This window comes from Fulmarus glacialis, unplaced genomic scaffold (assembly GCF_000690835.1).
Source record: "Fulmarus glacialis isolate BGI_N327 unplaced genomic scaffold, ASM69083v1 scaffold41162, whole genome shotgun sequence".
NCBI classification, from domain to species: Eukaryota; Metazoa; Chordata; class Aves; order Procellariiformes; family Procellariidae; genus Fulmarus; species Fulmarus glacialis.
This window is the reverse complement of record NW_009200517.1, coordinates 18,143-38,967: the sequence shown is the minus strand read 5'-3', so window position 1 is coordinate 38,967 and position 20,825 is coordinate 18,143. Positions and strand designations below refer to the sequence as shown.

General features: G+C 40.9%; 1 protein-coding gene across 1 annotated transcript in view; it reads left to right on the top strand.

The window, feature by feature from the left end:
* Positions 1 to 20,825, top strand: part of KIAA0368 (KIAA0368 ortholog) — a 61,890-nt gene that overhangs the window by 27,281 nt on the left and 13,784 nt on the right. Inside the window, 18 exon segments of the mRNA XM_009573627.1 lie at positions 512 to 635; positions 2,898 to 2,978; positions 3,737 to 3,965; positions 4,513 to 4,604; positions 6,369 to 6,503; positions 8,609 to 8,774; positions 9,189 to 9,361; positions 9,848 to 9,949; positions 11,474 to 11,597; positions 12,589 to 12,734; positions 13,826 to 13,880; positions 14,636 to 14,750; positions 15,634 to 15,699; positions 15,946 to 16,063; positions 17,241 to 17,408; positions 18,259 to 18,338; positions 19,089 to 19,194; positions 20,481 to 20,528. Of these exon segments, the coding sequence (XP_009571922.1) occupies positions 512 to 635; positions 2,898 to 2,978; positions 3,737 to 3,965; positions 4,513 to 4,604; positions 6,369 to 6,503; positions 8,609 to 8,774; positions 9,189 to 9,361; positions 9,848 to 9,949; positions 11,474 to 11,597; positions 12,589 to 12,734; positions 13,826 to 13,880; positions 14,636 to 14,750; positions 15,634 to 15,699; positions 15,946 to 16,063; positions 17,241 to 17,408; positions 18,259 to 18,338; positions 19,089 to 19,194; positions 20,481 to 20,528 (2,128 nt within the window).

Sequence of the window (20,825 nt, the reverse complement as noted above, 5' to 3'; positions counted from 1 at the left end):
TCCAACTTACTTCAGTTGCTTGATTTTTGATGTGAGTAGCTATTGTGTAACTAAGCAGAGCTAAACAGATCAATTGCAAGAAACGGCTCTGTCATTGCAGTGTCAGCACTGTTTCAGGAGTTGATATTCTGCTAAGTAGATAGCGATAAACCTGGTAGGTGTCAGCTGAAGCTTGAATATAGGAAGTGATGGGAGGAGGAGCAGATAGGAAAGCAAGGATGTGGGAACCAAGAACTGGTGATGAACACTAGCAGGATGTAAGAAAAGCAGCAGTGGGCTGATCCAGACTGTTTTGCAGAGGCCACTCATCACTATCCTTTTTCTTCCCCCTCTCCAAAATAAAAAAATCATTAAAAGTTCTAGTGCAAGCTTATTTTCCCTTCCTTTCAAAAAAAACCTTCTCATTTAAAAACTGTTCTCTCTCCCCCAGCTTCCCAAGATAACTTATGGCTCATTAAAGGCCATTTGTTCTGTGCAAATAACGTCTGTTTCTCATCTTTTCTTCTGAAAGGCGGGAGGAGGTACATGGAGAAGCCCAGCGGGTGCTGAGAACATTTCCTGGTAAAAATGAAAAGGAGAGTTCTGGGAAGCAGATGCCTTCCTTCCCTGAAATGGTTCATTACATTCAAGACAAGGTACAGTGCTTCTGTCCCAGTAAATGACAAATATATGCCTGATGCTCAGGCACGTAATAAGTGTGGTCTTCCCTTCCCTGTATCCATCTTCGTCACCTCCCCCAAGGAATAAAGTTAGCTAAAATCACGGTAAGACCACACATAATATTCCATTGCCAAGATTAGCACTCATCATTACCTTCTGCTGGCAATAACTGCAAGAGATCCAAGTGTTAAGTAACAGGGAGGCAGAACCTTTAACAAAGAGATTATTTTGCTTTGATGCTGTTTGTGCAGAAGATGTGCAGAGCGAGGAATCCAGTGTTCAGGGGTGATAATCCAGCATGTTTTACAAAGACAGTTCGCTACAGACATGTTCTTAAAGGGATAGGAAGACCACTCTCTGGTTGGGCTGGTGAAAAATAATACTGTGCATAAAACAGAAAAAAGATTCCAGGCTAGGAAAGGAGATACTGGAACAAGTGAAGAAGTCTGGTTTGTTGACTTAAAGGCTTAATTATTCATCTTCATTGCAATCTGTGGAAGTAATGGCCATGTAAATAACCTTTCACGAGTCTAGTGGAATGATACGCCAAAAACTACCACTGAGTTTACTCTCACTGTTTGCACTGAGAGATCATCTGGAGAGGTGTTAAAATCTAGTCTGTGTTACACACTTCTGTGTATGGTAGCTATACTAGGCTTATAAAGAAGATGTGGAGGGTCACTGACAATACTTTTTTTTTCCTCTGATAGTCTACTTTTTAAAAAAATGTCAGAAGTATATAATGTTGGAGCACATCTGGTTTTGCAAGAGATCTGTGATAGCAGAACTTTTACACCTGAGAGATTTCTTGTGAAATGTTGTATATTCTGCTGGTGTTGTATTCTGCTGATATACTCTGCTAGTATATTAAGTATTTGAAGCTTCATGAAAAAACTTGCTTTTGTCCAAAATACTGGTTATTCAAATAGATAAAAAAAATTAAGAAACCAAGATTAAGTTTTAGGTAACACTACTAAATGCCTGACCCCTTGTAGTTAATTTTAAAATTTTCCTTGACTTCCGTAATGTCACTAAATAACTATGGATCAGCCTAGTTTAATCACTACTGAGAAAAACAAGATTCCCTGACTCCTGCGTGAATTTAAAAAAATGTTTTTTGAGGACTTTTCAGATCTTCCTTACATGTCCTGAAGGCATATTAAAAAATCCTGGAGGTACATTTCTTTGGTTAGTTATCTCGAAGTGTGAATTTTCACATACCATGAATAATACGCGAGTGTTGGAGATGTTTGAGAAGTTTGTATGCATTGCTTGGCACAGCAGGCCGAGATGCAAAATGGCTTTCCTGCATGAGTTAGCATGATCCTTCTCTCCCTCTGCAAGAAAGTATATGCAAAAGAGTAGGACCTGATCTGCTGGATATGGATGGGAACCCATTCTTCTAGGGAGTCATATTCTGGTTCACTAATTCAGGTTTTCACTAATGGTTCTGGATGTCATTGAAGTTACAGTGCAGCAAAGGTCTGACATCTTAAGAGGTGTGAGGGTCTGTTGAATTCTGTGCAACTGCCTTGTGTGTTTATTCGGATGCAAGGCTGCCTTGCTGAATCCAGCCCTAGCACTGATGTGCGTATTGCCTAGAGGATGCGGACTTGCTTTTCTGCAGCGTTTGCAGTGGGTGTTACTGGAAACCTTCTGTTTGGATGTTTTTCTGCTGGAATATTCCTGCTTGTCAAAGCTAACATTTCCATGGAAAGGAGTTGCTCTCTTGCTGCAGCAGCCTCTTGCCTAGCGGGTAGCAGGGTCTGAGAAACTCCTTGGGCTTGGCTGGTGCAGCACAGGGCACCCACCTCCCAGCACTGGGGAAGCCTGGCTGCTCCTGCAGCCTCTCCAGGCAGAGCTGTCATCCCCAAGCTTCCTGGCTGCCTGTCAGCTGGGGCACCTCAGAGTTTGGAAGTTTATGAGGTATTTTGTTTTTAAATTCTAAAGCACTTCTTTTTTCCTGAGGGGAAGAAAGAATTTTGTCCTCCTCCAGCCTCCCCTGCCATTCCCTCTCATGAATTCAGAGCTTCCACTTTTAGGGACGTAAAGTTGGTGTACCTAAACTGTACTATTACCAAGTGCACTGTGCCCTTCTTGTTATAGAACTGTTGTACATTTTCAGTTGCTAAGTGGAGGATAAACATAGTTGCATCAGCAAAATTTCGTTGACCTTTCCAACATCTATCTTGTTCATGGGTCTGACTGTTCCAGTCTTAATATACTCTGTTGTTTAGGCCTCTCATCGAATGAAAACTCCAGCTAAATATATGACTGGAACTGCAGCGTTGCCTTTCAATCCTGCCACATTTGGAGAGGTAATTGTCTGGATTTACTTCCTCGGATATGTGTACCTTTATTTATTTAGAGGACAGTATAAGAAGGTAACAGTTATCATAAGTCATCCTACATTCTAAAATTCCTCTTTTAAACAGATGTTGGGATTAACTCTCCATCCTTTATCTGTCAGTCCTTAAACGGCAGTCTGAACAGGATTTTCTAGGGGCGTGGGAGGAATGTTCCCGAGAGGGCTGCTCCACTGCTTTCTGCAGCATACCTAATGTAATAGCTTCTCAGAGGGCGAAACTGGCAATCCGGTGCAAAAGTCACGTTATGCTCCTTGAGGCTGTTCTTTTCATAGCAGATTCCCTGGCTTCAGTGATCTGTAGACACAAACTCAGATGTAAGGCAAGGTTTGTATTAGCAATGCATTGGGGTGCATTTGTATGCATGCCAAATTGGTATAGAGTACAGGCTGAACTGCCTGCAAGGAGGTTGTGTCAGCTTATGACAAACCAAAAGTCTGTATATGATTTAATCTTTTGAGAGTGATGCAGGCACTGTAGAATTTTCTGCTTACACAGTTGTCTGCTTACAGTGGTCCTAAGATTTGTTACACTTTATATTTGTTCCTGTCTCCGTGCTGACTTTTCTGTCTAGATTTGGTTAAAGAAGAAACTGTATTGTTTTGGTTATACTGAATAGAGCATATTCCCTGCTCTTTTATTTTGTCTCCTCCATGGTTTTCCAAGTGCTCATGCACTCAGTATCCTGTGTTTTTCTCTTCTCTACTTAGATAGTTCTGTATCTGCGGATGTGTCTTGCTCACAGTGCAGGTGTGGTGCCAACCTCACAGAGCTTGGCAGATATGCAAGATCATGCTCCAGCCATTGGACGTTACATAAGAAACCTCATGTCTGGCAACCACATATCTTTCTCTTCCTCCTCCTCTTCAAAAAGTGCAGAAACCAACCCTGTACATATATATATTGGCCTTCTTCAGCAGCTGTTAGCTGGTGTTGGAGGTAAGAAGCTGTGTGCATCACAATCTTGAAGGAAAAAAGTCCTCTCTTATTAGAAATGAGTTGTCACACTCAGTGCTTTGAACTTCGCTGCAGCAATCACAGAGTTGCAACACGGGCTATATACTCTTCAGTTTAAACTTGTTCTCTTCTATGCTGCTATGTAGGTGGGAGAAAGCAGAACAGTAAAATTGCAGCATCGGTTGACAGAATGCTTTAAAATTGTGAGGCCGTTGTCTATAACAGCTTCCTCACCAGTGAATGCTATGTCTTCCTCACTCTGATAAAAGCGTATCTGCAGCAAGTGTAGTCTTAAAGCACTTGAATGCATTTAGAACAAATTGCTACCAGAATGTTCGCTTCTATTAGTTTCCCTAATATTTCTGAGAAATACTATACCCTATTATTCTCTATTGTTTGTTATCCCTAGTGAATTGCAAATGAATGCTTTGAAATGCGTGATACTTCTTAACCTCTTTTTATCACTGATTGTTAGATTGTTGTAAATACTGCAGTTGTTTAATAACCTGCTTCTTTAATTCCTGTTTAGGTTTGCCAGTCATGTATTGTCTTCTAGAAGTTGTTTCAGTGTATCCAGAAAAACTAGCCACCAGATTTGTAGACAAAATGGATTGGGTAAAGGTATGTTGAAAACCCTTTTTTTGGTTTATTTTTTTGGGTAGAGGGCGTTTGGCATTAGCAAAATCTGACATTTTCCCATCGTGGAATGGAGAATTATTTCCAAGTATGCACTTAATTTGAAATCTGGTATTTCTACTTGCAGCCAACACCTCATGAGATGTTGTGTGTAGCAGGATGGGGAAAATTATCTTTTGGTTCTTTGGTGTTACCGATTTTGTTCATTGACCTACATGTTCTGGGTAATCTGTGTCATTGATCCTGTTCATATAGTCAGTCAGTTTTTCCTCTTGATCAGAAGATCCATTAAACAGCAAAAGAAAACTGAAAACAAAATTCTGCTAATTTTTTTAAGGAATTGTTTAACAATGGGAATGTTCCAGTGGGAAGATACGGGTGGCTTCTCAGAAAATGAGATGAATTAGATCCCTAATTGTTTTAGAGCCCTTTCTGTGGAGGTTTTTTTATTTTTCTTTTTTTAGCCTCAAACAAAAAAACAGATAAACTGGAGCCTGCTTGGGAATAAGCCAAAGATAATTCTGCTTTCCCTAGATTCTTTTCTCAGGCAACTTTCTGCTTTTTCATTTTTGCTTCAAGCATCCAGGATTTACTAAGCTCTTACAGGTTGCCTTCACTTTCATTGGGGTAATCTGGCAGAAAAAATACTTGGTCAAGTTAAAGAAAAATTAGAATGTGTTCTAATAATTTCCTCTGCTGATATCTGTGCTGCATTGCACTATATGCAGTTACCACATCTCATTTAAGTGCAGGTGTGAACCTCAAAAGAGAGGACTTAAAGACATTCTCCTTTTCAGTATTGCTCAGCATTTGCAGAAAAACCCTCTTTTTCTTTGGCCTGGTGTCCTTTTGCAAAATTAAGCATCTCGGGGTGGTAACTGATACTACCTAGTTCCAGAAATACTGTTGTGAATCACCTTTTGTGTGATTTCACTTTGCCAAGTGGAAGGAACAGGTCCAGGTGTTTGTTAGAAGCCAGCTGCGTGATCTGATGCAAGTTTTGAGTTGAAATTAGAGTTATGTTTCATGAGTCTGACAGATCTCATTTCTTATTTGTTTGCTTGGCTCATTTTTGCTGCCTTTGTGGTAGCCCAAGCCATTCAAAGCTTTGGGTATGAATTTTTCATGTGAGTGTGTTGCATTATACATCAAATTAATGGCAGAGGTAAGATTATATCTTAAAAAATGACCTGAGGCTTCCCAAATTCAACTTCTTAACAATTTAGATAATACAAGATCTGTAATACAGAGTGGATAAATTTGCATTGAGAGCTGTAATTCCTGGACACTTGGGGTTTTTGTCATCATTGGATTTAACTAGTTTAACCTCTTGAGTTTTTTTCCCCCTTTGATCAATAAAAAGGAAATGGAAGCCTCCAGTAGCTCAGCAAAAATAGTGTGTTTAGGTTTTTTTTAGCTCAGTATGGATGCAAAATGTGGAAGCTCTTCTCTGAAGACAGAATTCGGCCAAGCATTCAATCAGCATGTTTAATGCAGAAGCGGTGGGTAGCCCACTTGTGGCTAGTAATAGTCTTCCTCCTAAACGCTGAGCGTGTAATGGATGCTTTGCTGAACTGAGTGCTTTGTTGCTTACTAAATGATAATGCTGTCAGTTTGAAGAGCGATTTCTAGTTAAGTACTATTTATGTAGCTGCATGACAGTTGTCCTTGTATATTGAAGCTCTGTATGAATAGACTATGTAAGAAGCTGCTTCCGTATTTTATGTTTCTTTTTAAAAACTCCTGCAGAGCCTGATGAACACGAACAAAGAAGAAATGCGTGAGCTCGCAGCCCTGTTTTATTCTGTAGTGCTGACTACCATGTCTGGAGATGAGCTAAGGGCCTCCTTGGAGCAGCTGATCAAGATGACAAAAGACAACCATGTAACTACCTTCCTTTGTCTGCTTCTTGTTTTTTCTCATGTCATGTAACTGATAGGAAATGTGAATCTCACAGTGTACCCAGGATCTATTGGCCTTAATCTGAGTGTAAAATTAACTAGCTGACTTCCAGTTGGACGGTGAGAAGGGATTTTTGTTGTAGGTGAGTGCAACGGGTCTTTAAATAAATTAATCCCCGAAGCTGTTGTTAAGGTCAGTAGGAGGGTTTCCTGGAGGCACTTCCCAAGCAAACCCAGTACTGTCACGTATTTAACCAAGTTTGAGCCAGGTCATCCCGTTGAGTGGTAATGGATCACACTACCTACCTCATACAGTTTACTGATTCCTTATTTGTAAGCGGCTACACATATCCGCAGAACTAAGAAAATGTTTAACTCGTTAAATGTTTAACTTCCCCTCCTCTACTGAGCCACAGCAGCCTCCTGGCTCCCCATTGTCTGGGGGTCTTGTCCGACCAGCAGCCTTTGCCAGGTGAGGTCTGGCTTCTTCCCTCCCACCCACATGGTCTGCTTGGCAGCCATCAGCCGGCTGTATCAGTACACGATGGGTTTGCCTGCCTTCCCTCCTCCTGCAGCTCCTTTGGCCTCCCATTATCCTTATCTCTGCATTTTGCCACTACGACCATGGAGAAGAAGTCCTGAAAACAAATTGGGCAGGTTTCTGTGCTGGTGTGTCTTGAATCCTGAAAGGGAGGGGAAGTAGTAGCATTTTTAGGTTATATTTCCCCAAGACATTTTTATATCAGTTTCTGAAGGACTTAGTGGGCCACCGTTTTACATTGCGGGTAACAGGCTCAAATGCTGACGAGAAGTGCTGATCGCTTTATGCCGTACTTAACAAACACAGTTTATTTTGTATCTGTGAAAGCCGTGTCTGTAAACCAAAGCTGTGTCATTGCTCAGTTTTACGTAGGGCGCAGCTTCTGTGGTCACAAAGCCAGCACAGACGGGTCCCAGACCCCACCACTGCTTTCTGCCCCACTCACCCATGAAGCTAAGGTTGACCTTTCACAGAATCTGGCTGAAAATAAAGAGGGATTTGAACCGCATACATTTTTGAGTTTGAGTCAGTTAGAGCTCTGGTTTGCTGTGAATGTACAAAACCAACTGAATCAGTACAGCTAGGGGTGGTGGTGATGTCTAGTGGCTCAGTAAGGACTGCGGTGTAAATGGACAGCTGGAGGCGGGGGAAAGACCCATCTTCAGCTGGCTTTGCTGCTGTGAGACCGCAACAAGGAGCAGTCCCTGGAGGCTAAGCTAGGTTGAGGATCCCATCCTGGCAGCATAGTTGCACTGATGCAACTTTTTGCAGGTTTGTGATTAAAAAACAGATACATGAACTAATCTGAGTTTAAGCCCCTGCCCCCTTCCTTTTTTTTTTTTTTTTTTTTTTAAATTAAGGTAGCATTTAAGTCTCACAACCTTATTTCTGCACAAAATCCTTTTGTTAGAATTCACCTGTGGGAATGAGCACTGTCCTTAGATAGTCTCAGCACCAAATCAGCATTGGACAAATGAATGTTCTTATATTTAATTGTAATAATTAGTTTTCACAGTCTGTAGCCTACTGAACTGTGTAGAGGCATTGCCTTCTGTGTTCGTAGGCCAAGTGTGTTCTCATTCTTAGCAGTGCAAATCTAGAGTAAGTGCCCTGTACTGCTTTTTACCAAAGAGTACATTTTGTCTCCTTAATCTGAGTATGCCCAGTTTTTAAGCAGAGACAGCATAGTATTATCTTAGTTCACCTTTGTAGGTCTGTACTTAAAAATCAGATGAGTTGGATTTTTTAAATTTTTTTTTGCCTATCTAACAAGGGGTAGACTTTAGGAATGTGAGTGCTGGTCATAAGTTCTTAATCTGTCCTCCTAAGCCTCTTCTAAGTTTTGTTAATTTATCTTAAAGGACTCCATCCATCAGAGAGCACTAGCAATATAAAACTCTCTGTTGTTGCATTATGTGTTAGAACTCTTCGTTCTTCGGGGTGCCTTCTCATCTGGCTTGTCCATGTGTGTTTTTAAATCAGTGCTTTGTGCGAAGTGTTACTTACTTTGAAAATGAGATTTTCTGCACTGTTGGTATTGTCTGTAGAGCCCGGAGGTCCAACATGGATCCTTGTTGGCTTTGGGATTTACAGTAGGAAGGTACTTGGCCAAAGGGAAAATCAGAACAATGGAGCTACATGACATAGAACAGCCAAACACTGCAGTCATGCCGGAACAAGAACAGCTCATAAAGTTGACGACAGAGACAATAGGTAACTTCATGCCTAAGATTTTGCTGCATGTAACAGTTGTTTTTTCAACCACCCCAGGCTGAGGACTTCTCTAAGATATTCAGCCCATAGATACTGTAATCCTGAGTTCACTTTCTGTGATAAAATTTACAGTAAAAATGTCATCTGATTAGATGTATGGACCTAACCCTTTTCAACAAGAATTAGGTGGACTCTTAGCTCGTAGACCAACGTAGCACAATCAGGAGCAGTGCCACTGCCTAGAGTCCTCTCAGTGTCTCCTTTCACTTTGATTTTGTTCTAGCATAATGCTTCCTACTAGCTGTAGAGGAGATAAATGCTTTGCTTCTTGCATGGGTAAAATATAAGTGCCTGCCTGCCCACTGCTAAATAATAATACAAAATCCAAGTATCCTGTTTTGCTTTTTCCTGTAGGTTCTTTTCTGGACAGCACCTTTCCCTTCCTCGTGGTGGCAGCTTGTACGGCTCTTGGGGAGATTGGCAGGAATGGCCCCTTGCCAATCCCCAGCGAAGGAACGGGATTTACAAAGCTGCAACTTGTTGAAAGCTTATTGGCCCGAATCCCTTCCAGCAAGGAAACAAATAAGGCAAGATTTGTAGTGTTGTTATGATCCTTGTTCATTTCTGGAATGCTCCGTCCCCAGGTTTATGTATTACCTGCCAAACTCAGCCTCGGTTTTTAAAGCAATTAGGCTTATCTTTGGCTTTAGTGAGTCAGAATTAGGCTAAGGGTTTTCAGAATTAGGCTAATTGTCTAGGAGTTGATAGCTGGTGCTTGCTATAGTCACATGTAAGAGCTTAAGGGATAAAAACTATGAATGGTCAAAATTTTAATTCAAGAAAAATGGGAGTATCTTCTTTTACCTGGAAATAATCCTCAAAGGTAACAGGACATTTGTTTTGATCTGTGTTTTGGAAGAGAGCTGCACTGATTGATCTGGTAAGTCACTTGCATGTCAAACTTCTGGTACCTTAAGTGAAACTTCAGCAAGAGTGAGAAAGAGTGGGTTTAAAATGTATCTTCTGGACTTACAGGAAGGTTATGTGATGGTGGTTTTTTGTTTGTATTTAAGATGAAGGAACGAGCAATACAAACACTAGGTTACTTCCCAGTGGGAGATGAAGATTTTCCGCACCAGAAGCTACTGTTGCAGGGTTTAATGGATTCTGTGGAGGTGAGGCACTATCAATGTATTATTCTTTATACTGCAGTGAGTATTTCTATTTGAATGCTTTTTATATCTCTAGAGCCAAGTTTACAAGGAGAGCTGTCTTTTTGTAATTGTGTCTCTGGGTTTTTTAAAACTGCCTTGAAATAGAGAGCAGAGGTAGGTTTGGGGCCTCTAAAATGTTTTATGCAACAGTTTAAAAACTTGCCAGTTGAGGTCTCTGCCCCAGTCTCTGAGACGAGTATGTGTTCCCCTTCAGAAGGACTATCTGTATCTGTAAAATCTTAAGAGCTTAGAGTAATGAAGCCATAGGTCTGTACTTTGGCCTTCAAAAGTACCCTAAAAGTAGACAATATAAATACACCTTTTTCATCTAAACTGCATCAGCTGATATAACTCACTTGAATTAGGAGCTTTGTTTATAGGAATATATGTATCTGTTGTCAGCCTAAATGCATCAGCGTAACGCTCTGCATTCTTTCGCAGTACTTTAGAGCTGCTATACATATTACAATATGCCAGACAGCAAAATTAAATAGTCAAGGAGCTTTTTTAGTATTCTTCATTTACAGCTTGTTTTACCTTTCTTCCTTGTTGATACTGACGTAAGATTCAGCATTGTAGAAGCAGCTACTGAGTAACAGACAGGCTGGCTTTGCTGAGTCCTGCAATCTGATGTGATCAAACAAGCAAGAATAGTAAGAACGTTGTGTACACAAACATAAAATGATGTTCCTAAGTGCCATGTTTATATCCTGTAACTGCTTAGGGTCATTATAGCTTCCTTTATAAAATACATACTTGAAAAAAACCAATTTATCTTAGATAGCAGGAAGCTAAGGGCTTACTTCTCCAAATGCCTAAGCATTTTGTGTTTCCAGAGAGTAAGGAAAGCAATCTAGAAAGTACTCAGCAGGTATGGAAATCAGTTCTTACAATTCAAGATTCATCATAAATACTAACAAAAAAGTGGCAGAGTTCTGCACTTTCTGTTCCTGAGGGCTTAGAGAATAGTGGAAAGAGGGCAGAGAAGCAAAGCAAAATACTGTCTTCTAATGTGAAAAAAAAATTTTTGCATCTCTTGGAGATGATCAACTTCTGCATGGAATTACAGGAGAATCTTTCACTACGGCATACAATAACAAAGCCACAGTAATTTTCGTTAATGACTGACAGTATTGTTCTAACTTTGTTTTATTTTCATCCTGTCTCTTCCAATTCTTTCTGTTCACAAAGTTGAACGTTTGCAGAGACTAGCAAATGCTTTGTAGGAGGCATGCTTTAAAAATAAGTGTGGAAATTTTAGCTCTTAGCATTTGTTTTGGAGAGTTTGACATTGCCTCAGTTTCTGTCAGTTTCAGTGGGTCTGAAGTGCCACACAGTCTCAGAAGCTCACCAAAAGAGTGATCTTATTGCAAATTGGTGTGGAGAATTGGGGTTGGGAGAGAGACTGTGGTTTTGTGGAGTAAGTGCCAAAAGTTTTGCTGTATGTTTACTTAGTACTGTCAGTGAGGCTCTTGTGTTTTTCAGGCCAAACAAATAGAACTGCAGTTCACCGTTGGTGAAGCTATTACCAGTGCTGCTGTAGGAACCAGCTCAGTGGCTGCACGTGATGCATGGACAGTCACAGAGGAGGAATATATCCCTCCTTCAGGTAGGCCTTCCTAATACAGGGGCTGGGTTGAGAAACGTAAAATCTCACAGTTCTGGATTAACACTGGGCTCCATAACTTTATTTCTGTTATGTTTGATTTGTGAGAGTAGAAGACACATTTTGTGTTTGATAATGCACTGTTCAGTGTTCTGCAATGCTGGATTATATGCAGGTAGTTTCACCTCTTCAAGTCCATCTGCTCAGAGGGTAGAAAACTTTATTTCATGTGCTGTTTAAATAACTTCTTGATGAAATCTAATTCGTTGTCACTTGACTTTGCATTTGTTCTAGTTTTTTCATTTTGGTTTGCCATGTTGCATTAGTTTCAGGTGTAACGTACGCAAACCTTTTAAAATAGCATTTTGAAGCCTGCAATGGAAAATACGGTTAGAAAATTAAATTGCAAGTCTTTTCCAACAACTTGGACTGATATGATTAAGTGACACTTAGATGCAGTAAATGCAGAAATTTTGTTTAAGCACTAAGATTCTGTACCCACTTAAATACAAGTATGACAAAATGCTGGCTTCAAAACAGGCAGCTGTAAATATCAGCCTCAGACCTGCAAACAGGTGTTTTGATGTTGTGAGAGTGGTCTTCTTAGACCTTAAGTGTATGCAAAGCTGAGCATGTGCAGAATGGGGTAGAAACCAAACCCTGCTGTTGCTCCAGAAATTTTGAGTTCTAACAAAAAAACAGTAGTGCACTGAATCTTATGTAGTATGAGTGGTACCTCTTCTTGGCCACAGGCGCTGAAACACTTTCTTGAAGGGTTAGGAGGACTCTATTCAGTGTTTCTATTGGGAGAAATACTTTCCCAGTGACTCCACTGAAGGCTTTTCCTGAATAAGCAGAGATTAAGGTGTCACCTGAATACTCATGGGCTAATTAGATTTTTCATTGCTGCTGCACATTATATTGAAATTAAAAATGGGTGTGGCCAATTCTCAAAGCTTCCCCCCTCCCCTCCACCTTTCTTTCTTTCATATAGATTTGAAAGTGAATGACGTGGTTCCCTGGGTCCTAGACCTTATTTTGAACAAGCACATTATCAGCCCCAACCCACACATTAGGCAGGCAGCTTGCATCTGGCTTCTATCAATGGTGAAGAAGCTGAGCACACACAAAGCAATCAAGGTAAGAAATATGCCCTTTCCACAACTGGCTCATTGTCCCTATTTTGGCTTCTCACATCCTTTCTGTCCCTTCCTTCCCCTTCACTTCCATTGCCTCTTTTCCCCCAGTGCTGCTGCAGTCCTTACTGAGGTCTTTTTGAGACATGGCTTATCTTTTGTTATTAGGGGAACATACTAACTGGCAGATGAACGAGGCTGTTTGGCACCTTTGTAAACATCTGACTTGTACTCAAGTCAGAGTGAGCTTAGTGTAAATAGCTGTTGAAAGATGAAGTAGCAGTACATCTTCCCTTGGGAAGAAGAGGTTAGTGTCTGTATAGTTTTTAGGATTTATTTTTGGAAAATACTAATACGAGGTCTAGGAGGGGAAGAAGGGGGAGAATGGAATTCCTGGACTCATTTGTTTCACAGAGTTTATCACAACTAGGAGCAGGATGTGCTTCATGTACTGTGTATTTTTGGTGTGCTTTGATGAAAACCTTATATTTAGGTTGCTTGTCTGTAATGAGAGAATGTGAAAGGTCCTATACAAGGACTTAATAAAGCATTCCCAACCAAAATGTCCTCTCTCTGCATAGAGGTACCACAGACTGTGATGGGACCATGTAACCATTTTGTGCTCTCCAGGTAATGATGAAGAGCATTGGGACAATAGGTGCTTCGCAAATATAAGCTGTTACATGTAAAACCTTGCCACATGTTACACTCATCTGAACAATGGATCTTGTGGGAGGTGGCAAAATCCACTCATTTGGGGATGAAGAAAAGACGTCCTCGCACAGAGGATAGCCCCATCTGGCTGCAAGTCAGATTAATGATGCATTATTGCCATGTATTAGACAAGGAAAATACGATACGTGGTTTACTAATGGCATGGTAGCTGTAAAAGGGAGCTGGACAAATAACTGTTATCTTCTGTGAATGTCAGTCAGGCTGCTGCTTACCTGTCTGGAAAGGAGGGCAGTTCTTGTCGCAGGTGTAGCTCAAACAGGCAACTCCATTGATACAGTAGGCTCTGTTTATCTGTTAGGAACTTGAGACCAGACAAAGGATCCAAAACCTGAGATTAAAATGTCCTTTTTTCTCTTACAGTCTCATCTCAAGGATATTCAAAGTGCATTTGTTTCAATTCTGTCAGATAGTGATGGTAAGTACTATCACATCTTAAGAGTTTTGTCTTTTGGTGGACTTTTAACAGAATGGAGGGAATCTTTGAACAGGCAGAAAATCACCTACACCCTCTCTGTCAGTCAGCATAGAAACATCCCATTTCTGACGTAATAGGAATTATTTTTTTTTCTAGGCATCGCATGTGGAGATAAGAAGCACAGCTTTTTTCTGTGCTTTGCTAACCAAGCACAAATCTTTTTCTGCATTTGCCCCTTCTGTAATAAACAGAAACTGTTCAGTGGTGCTAACTCTGCTCTGCTTTGGGTAGCAGGATGCGTATCACAGAGTTCTACATGGACAGGGAACTCTAAGCCCTCTTTGAGCTACCGGATTTTGGCTTGTAGGTGTACCTAGTGGAAAGGGTGTTATCCGGCAGCCTATCCAAAGCTCACTGAAGTTGAAGAGAGTATTACCATTAGCTTTGCTGGACTTCAGGGGCCAGCAGTGTGTCAGAATACTTACAGCTCTTGGAACTTTCTCTGCTATTTCAAAACCTGCGGTGACAATATTAACATGAAGGTGTCACCTAATTTGGTGGGGGGTATGCCTTCAGAACAAATTGCTGCTTCAGAATGCAAAGCTTGTGTCTTGCCAGGCTAGATCTGCTCTAAAATGGAAAGCTGTGAACTGCAGCACAGAGCTCCGGTTGCTAGATCATGATTTTGGTTGAATCTTGTTTTTGAAATTAATTACATGCCTATCTTTAATTTTACTTTGTAAAATCTCTTTCAGAGCTTAGTCAAGATGTTGCTTCAAAAGGTCTTGGGCTGATATATGAACTAGGAAGTGAACAGGATCAGCAAGAGCTCGTCACCACACTTGTTGATACCCTTATGACTGGGAAAAGGTACGGTAAGCTCAGAACACAGTGAGAGAGTACTCTGAGCTATGTGTGTGATGGGAACAAAAATGTGCCTCTCTGTATGTGGAAAGAGATGGTTTGAGGCCAAGGGCAAGCCAATATGCATATATTGCCAGTGGGTCAAGCTGGGACATTTCTTAATTCGGCTTAGAGTTTGTTGTGACTGAAGTTGTTCCGGTTTTGTTCCATTCAACAAAGCTTCAAAATAATTATTCAGTCTTGATTCAAGCGGTTCAAATCAGTTTGCGTTTGGTTAGATTTCCTACTTGCTGCATTGTGTAATTGCAAAGGACAATGACCTCTTGCAGCAACTCTGAACAATGTGAATATTGCAGAAGTGGGGACTTGCTTGTGCCTGCAATGTACCTTTCGCTGAGAAAGTGTTGTTAATGGTCACTTGTCAGCTTTAGTGCAAAAAATGCTGGTCTTACAGGACTCCTGGCTAATAATCATGTCGGTCAGTGCTGGAAATGCTCTTCAGCAGCCTACTCCTGTCTAACCTGGTGTGCGTGTGGCCACTGTGAATAACAAAAGCCTGGGCTGGAGTGTGGGGATCCAGTGGTGGTAAACAGGAAGAGATTAGATGAATGGAAATTGGATTTTTGCATTTTGAAGTAGAGATTTGCTGACTGCACAGCAAAACCCTCACTTTCTGCAGCATCTCCTTAACATTACACATGATACAAGTTAATGAGATTCCTTGCAGTATGTGTGGCTTTGCACACCTGTATGGTTTTTGTGGGATTGGAACTGAAAGAATGGGAAGTTACTGAGTTAATCAAGCAAAACAGATTAACTTGTTCTGTAGCATGCAGTCCATTCAAGGGTAGAGTTTGGTAAAGCTAATACTGGACCTCTTTTCTACCAGAGCTAAACATGAGATGACTGGAGAAACTGTGGTGTTCCAGGGTGGCCTGAGCAAAACCCCAGATGGGTAAGTTTACTGGCAGTCTCAATAACAGACACACAATCAGCGCTGAAACAGTATTCCCTTGCTTATAAATCTGCTTCCTGAGCTTTTTGTTCCTTCTTGTTCTCCACGTTACCGTAACTATTTTCTTGTAGAAGGGTATTCACTTCTCTCTGTCTGCTTTAGGCTGTGATTTGACTATAACTTTAGCTATTATGGCATTTGTGTAGCTAAAAATAGTGACACTGATTTCCCTTCTGCTTTCCAAAGTCAAGGTCTTTCTACCTACAAGGAGCTTTGTTCACTGGCTAGTGATCTCAATCAGCCAGACCTGGTGTACAAATTCATGAATCTGGCCAACCATCATGCCATGTGGAATTCTCGGAAGGTAATTTGCTGTTTTCATACCATTTCAAGTCTCTGGCAACACCACATAGTGCAAAAACCAACCCCCAGCATTAACTTTCAGCCAGAGTTTGACAAGTCAGCACGTCTGTAAAGACTTCCCTCTCTTTGCACTGGGACTTGAAGCACAGGAGCATACTTAGGTTCCTGAACCTGGTGGAATTTCACGAGCCAGGATGAATCAAGAAAATCCACTCAGCAACTGTAGGTTCAGCTTTGGCATTTGAGGAAATTGCAGAATCATTTAAGTTGAAGGGGACATCTGGAAGTCTGTGCTCCACACAAGAGCTAGGCAGAGCAAGCTGTTCAGGGCCTTGCAGATGATGCCTCCCTTTACCTTACACTTTCTGCCACCTCTTGCTCCTCACAGCAGTGGTCCTAACTGAGAGTTTGTCTTTATTACTCTTCCTTTTCTAGACTAACCCAGACAGCACATCCTGTCGTGTGAAATCCCTAGCATGGGGTTTTGAGAGGCAGCTTTTGACACTGCAAGTCAGGAAACGTGAAGTCATTAGAGGCAGTCACTGCACTGCCTGTATTGAGGAATTTCTCTTTGGGCTATCCTGCCAAATCCCATGGGACTTCATGGGTGAGCAGCAGTTCCACTGTGTTAGAATTGAGAGTGGAATTGACAGTGTTGGAGAAGGAAAAGAGTATGGAAGAATACTTAAAGTTTAAATAAATATGGACAGATGCAAAATGATAATCCCCAGAAATTTCAGGTTGTGGAGCTATGGTAGAGTTGTTTTATTTTTAGGTTTTCAGTTCCTAAGTTATTCTAGGTTTTCTAAATGCAGCAGAGTTGTAGGGAAGCAGTGATCCACCCTGACCATTTTTTCCGAGAAAGAATCTCTTTCGGAAGAACATACTCAAATCTTCATAGTTTTAATTCTCCACCACCACTTTTGCAAATGGGGTCAATCGGTGTCTTGAAATGAAGGTTGGAGAGAAGGTAGTTTTGAGTGTGATTGTATGCCTGAGATCACTGTGGTGCTGTCGCACTGATGGGGAGCTAATTCTGGTGCTGTTCTAGTCCTTTTGATTTGGTCTAAATCTAAACTGTGTCAGCCAGCTTTGCCACTGACTGTGGTGTGCCCAGGAGCAATAACTGAGTGAGTGAGCAGATTGTTTCAACAAATATTCTTTTGTTATCGTTTCAGGGAGCAGCTTTTGGTTTCAATGTGATAGCTGCCAAGGCTGGAGAGCAGCTGGCTCCATTTTTGCCTCAGCTGCTTCCCCGGCTCTACCGTTACCAATTTGACCCCAACCTGGGCATTCGACAGGCAATGACCAGCATTTGGAATGCCTTGGTCACCGACAAGTCGATGGTGAGTGAGCAGCAAAGTACAGAGTGGTGGGTTTGCTACTAGCTAGCAGCATCTCAGCGATCCTCATGGGACAGTTGCACCTTGTGAAAGGAGGGGCTGTGCAGAAAGGGGTGAGGTATCGTGCTACAGAGAAGGAGGTGCTTGAATCCGTGGATGAGCCGGAGGATGCGCAGAGGTTTTGCACTGCCTCTTACGTATGAAAGGCTATTGCAGACCTTGTTTGTGTGACCAGTGCTAAAGTTTATGATTTACTTTACTTAAAGGGATCTTTCCACACTTCCGTATTGCTTTGATACTGCTTATGAGAAGCTCTTCAGGAATCCTTATGTCCTAAGATGCCCTTCCTAGAGCAAGAGCGTCTAAATATGGTTCCTCAGTTTTCAAGTGGGAAGAAGCCTATGGGAAGTTTGAGGGTAACTCCTCCTGGACAAATTTCAGGAAAAAGTGATTTTCATGAGATGCCCTTGCTCTGGCTTTGAAAGGCCTGGAATTGGGTTTGCAAATCTTTTCTCTAAGCAAAGCTGATTTTAGTGTGAAGTCATTTGCTCTGATCCCTCATCAGAGTGCAACTGCTTCTCCTGTAAATACATGTTTGGTGCTGCATCTGAACAGGTAAAAGACTGAGGGACTTTGCTCTTTGCTTGTCGTCTCTGTCACAGCATTAAGCCCTGAAATAGTGCATTGAAAGTCATGCCTAAAGCAAAGTCAGAGTAAGTTTTCGCAGGGTCAGCTCTGGCAACCTGCTGTGGCTGAAAGCAGGTTGTATTGTTCAAAAGGACTTTTTTCAGAGTACAGGACAAGGATGCATGGTCCATGCTTGTTTCCTGATTTTTCCTTTTTTTAATGATAGGTTGATAAGTACATGAAGGAAATTCTGGAGGACTTGATCAGTAACCTAACCAGCAGTCTGTGGAGGATCAGGGAATCCAGGTATTGCTAGGAAAAGTAACAGATTTTTCTTTGAACTCTCTTCTTTCCTCTTCTTCACCATAAACTTGTTAACCTGAAGAAGTTTAGGGGGGAAAGAGGACACATCCTTTCATCAGGGTAGAGCGCAGTCTTGTAGTCTGCACTTGAAGTGTGATACAATCTTGAAGCTATTTGCTTCATTGAGCCTGAAGTTTTTTATTGCATGTAACTTGAGCATGATACTAAACAACGTTCTCTGAAGGAGGAGTTTTCTGGTCGCAAAGTTCTTGCCTATCCTTGGACCTGAAATATTGCTTAATGTTAGAAAATCTTGGCAGTCTGTCTGTATACGTACTTGGCAGCATGTTGCCAGTCGGTATAGCATTTTTAATAAACTGCTTTTTGTTTATAATGGTTTGTAGATATGCTGTATTGAAAAATTCCATTTTAATTTCAATTCCAGACTTTAGACCATTTTGTTTTGTTCTTATCCTATACTTGCAGAAAAGAAATCTGAAAAAATTTTGTAATGGAATGTTTGCAATAGCAATTTTCACCACAGCAGCTTTTCTCACTTGCTGTCACCTGTTTCAGATTTCATCTGACTGGCTGAACGTTTTTTTCTCTGCTAAAAGAGGCATTCTTATGACAGAGTAGATTTAGGGTTTGGGGAAAACATATTTTTTCCAAATATATTTGGAAACATATCTGTATATACACCTGTATCAAATAAGTACACCATGTGAAGGAAATAAAATTTCTTGTTTGCAGCTGTCTGGCACTGAATGACTTACTAAGAGGAAGACCTTTGGATGACATTATAGACAAGCTTCCAGAGATCTGGGAAATCCTATTCAGAGTGCAAGATGACATTAAGGTAATGGCACTGATAGTTGAACAGGAATCTTCAACAGAAAGTACAGTGATCAAGCTCTGAGATGTTTAAAGAGAGATGTCAAGTTGAAGCCAATGGGAGTTTGGGTATTAAGCAGTCTAGAATTTCAGGCCCCTTGCAGTTAAAATTTCCATGCTGCCTTGGAAACTCTTTGTGTATGTTTCTCATGTTTTTAGGTGTTGGTTTTTATTCCTACTGTGCTTATTCTTGATGGTTCACCATTTTTCCTCGATATAAAAGAATTCCTAAGTATTTGCTTAACTCTTGAGTATAGAAACATTTATTTTGGGCTGCTTGTGTGCTTAAATGACTGTATATATGAAGTCAAAGTCCTCAGGTCCTTCCAGGTTTGAGCTGTGTTCTCTCTGGATCCAGACTTCTCTGCTCAAGCTTAAGCAAGGCTGAGCTGTTTACCAAAGTGTACTATGTACCAGAAAGTTGCTTCCATACTAGTAGATTTAGTGTGTTCAGAAATGTTACGGGGCACTGAAACCAACTGAGCAGTGCCTCAGTGCTAATGAGCTATATTAGCCTCCAAAATAGAGCAACTGCCTACAAACTGCCTTTTGAGAAGGGTCTAATTCCTGAATTTTACCTGGAAATGGCTTGGGAAGGTCTACTTGTGGCAGGCCAGATTTTTTCCAAGAACACCCTAAGACATTACCAGTCCAGGTGATTGTATTTCAGTACCCAGGAATATAACTAGATAATGCTTAATTCATCAATACAAGTAAATTTAAAGAGTCTAATTAGTGGTGTCACGGGCCACAAGAGCTGCACTAATTTTACTGTTTGTCCATCTTTCTCTAGTCCTAGACATTCAGTTGAGTAAAGCATCACTAAACAACAGGCATTATATTGAGGAGGGGGTAAAGCATACCCAAAGCACTATATACTTCTTTTTGCAGTAGAAGGTTCCGTTGGTTTTTGGGGGGTTGGTTTTGGGTTTTACTGTTTGTTTGGCATTTTTTTGTTTTGTGGCTTTTTTTGTTTTGTAAAGGACAACCAATAAAGTAATATCACAGAGACAAATGTGAACGGAAGCACAGAGAACCTGGCGGTGTCAGGCAGGATTGTTAATATATTTGTTATTGAATAGATCAGATACTCAGATGGACCAAAGCCAAAATTTCTTTGAAAGATATTATATTGTTAGCCATAAATACAGCCTTATCAACACTATAACTAGTGTTATACTTATTGATTAATATGAATTGTGCTATAAAGATTTTTAAATAGTAACAATGGATTGTTGACTTCTTTTTTAGGAGACTGTGCGAAAGGCAGCAGAACTAGCCCTAAAAACTTTAAGCAAGGTAAAACTCTAATTTCGTCATTTGCACATGGAGACGTATATGGTTTTGATGTCAGGTAATCATTCAGTATCATATCTGCAGGAGTGACCTGTTTACCATAGACTGTTGTCTTGACAAGATCTCTAATATAAGGTGCATTTGTGATAAACAGAACAGCCCCCTAGAAAGCAATCATAATAAGCTTGACCAAATACTTTCCTGTACTTTTGTTGATGCTGGTGAAGTTCTGCTGCTTGAGGATAATGCGATGTTAAGTTCTATACAACCAAAGGAGGGATATAATGAACTGGGTTTTTT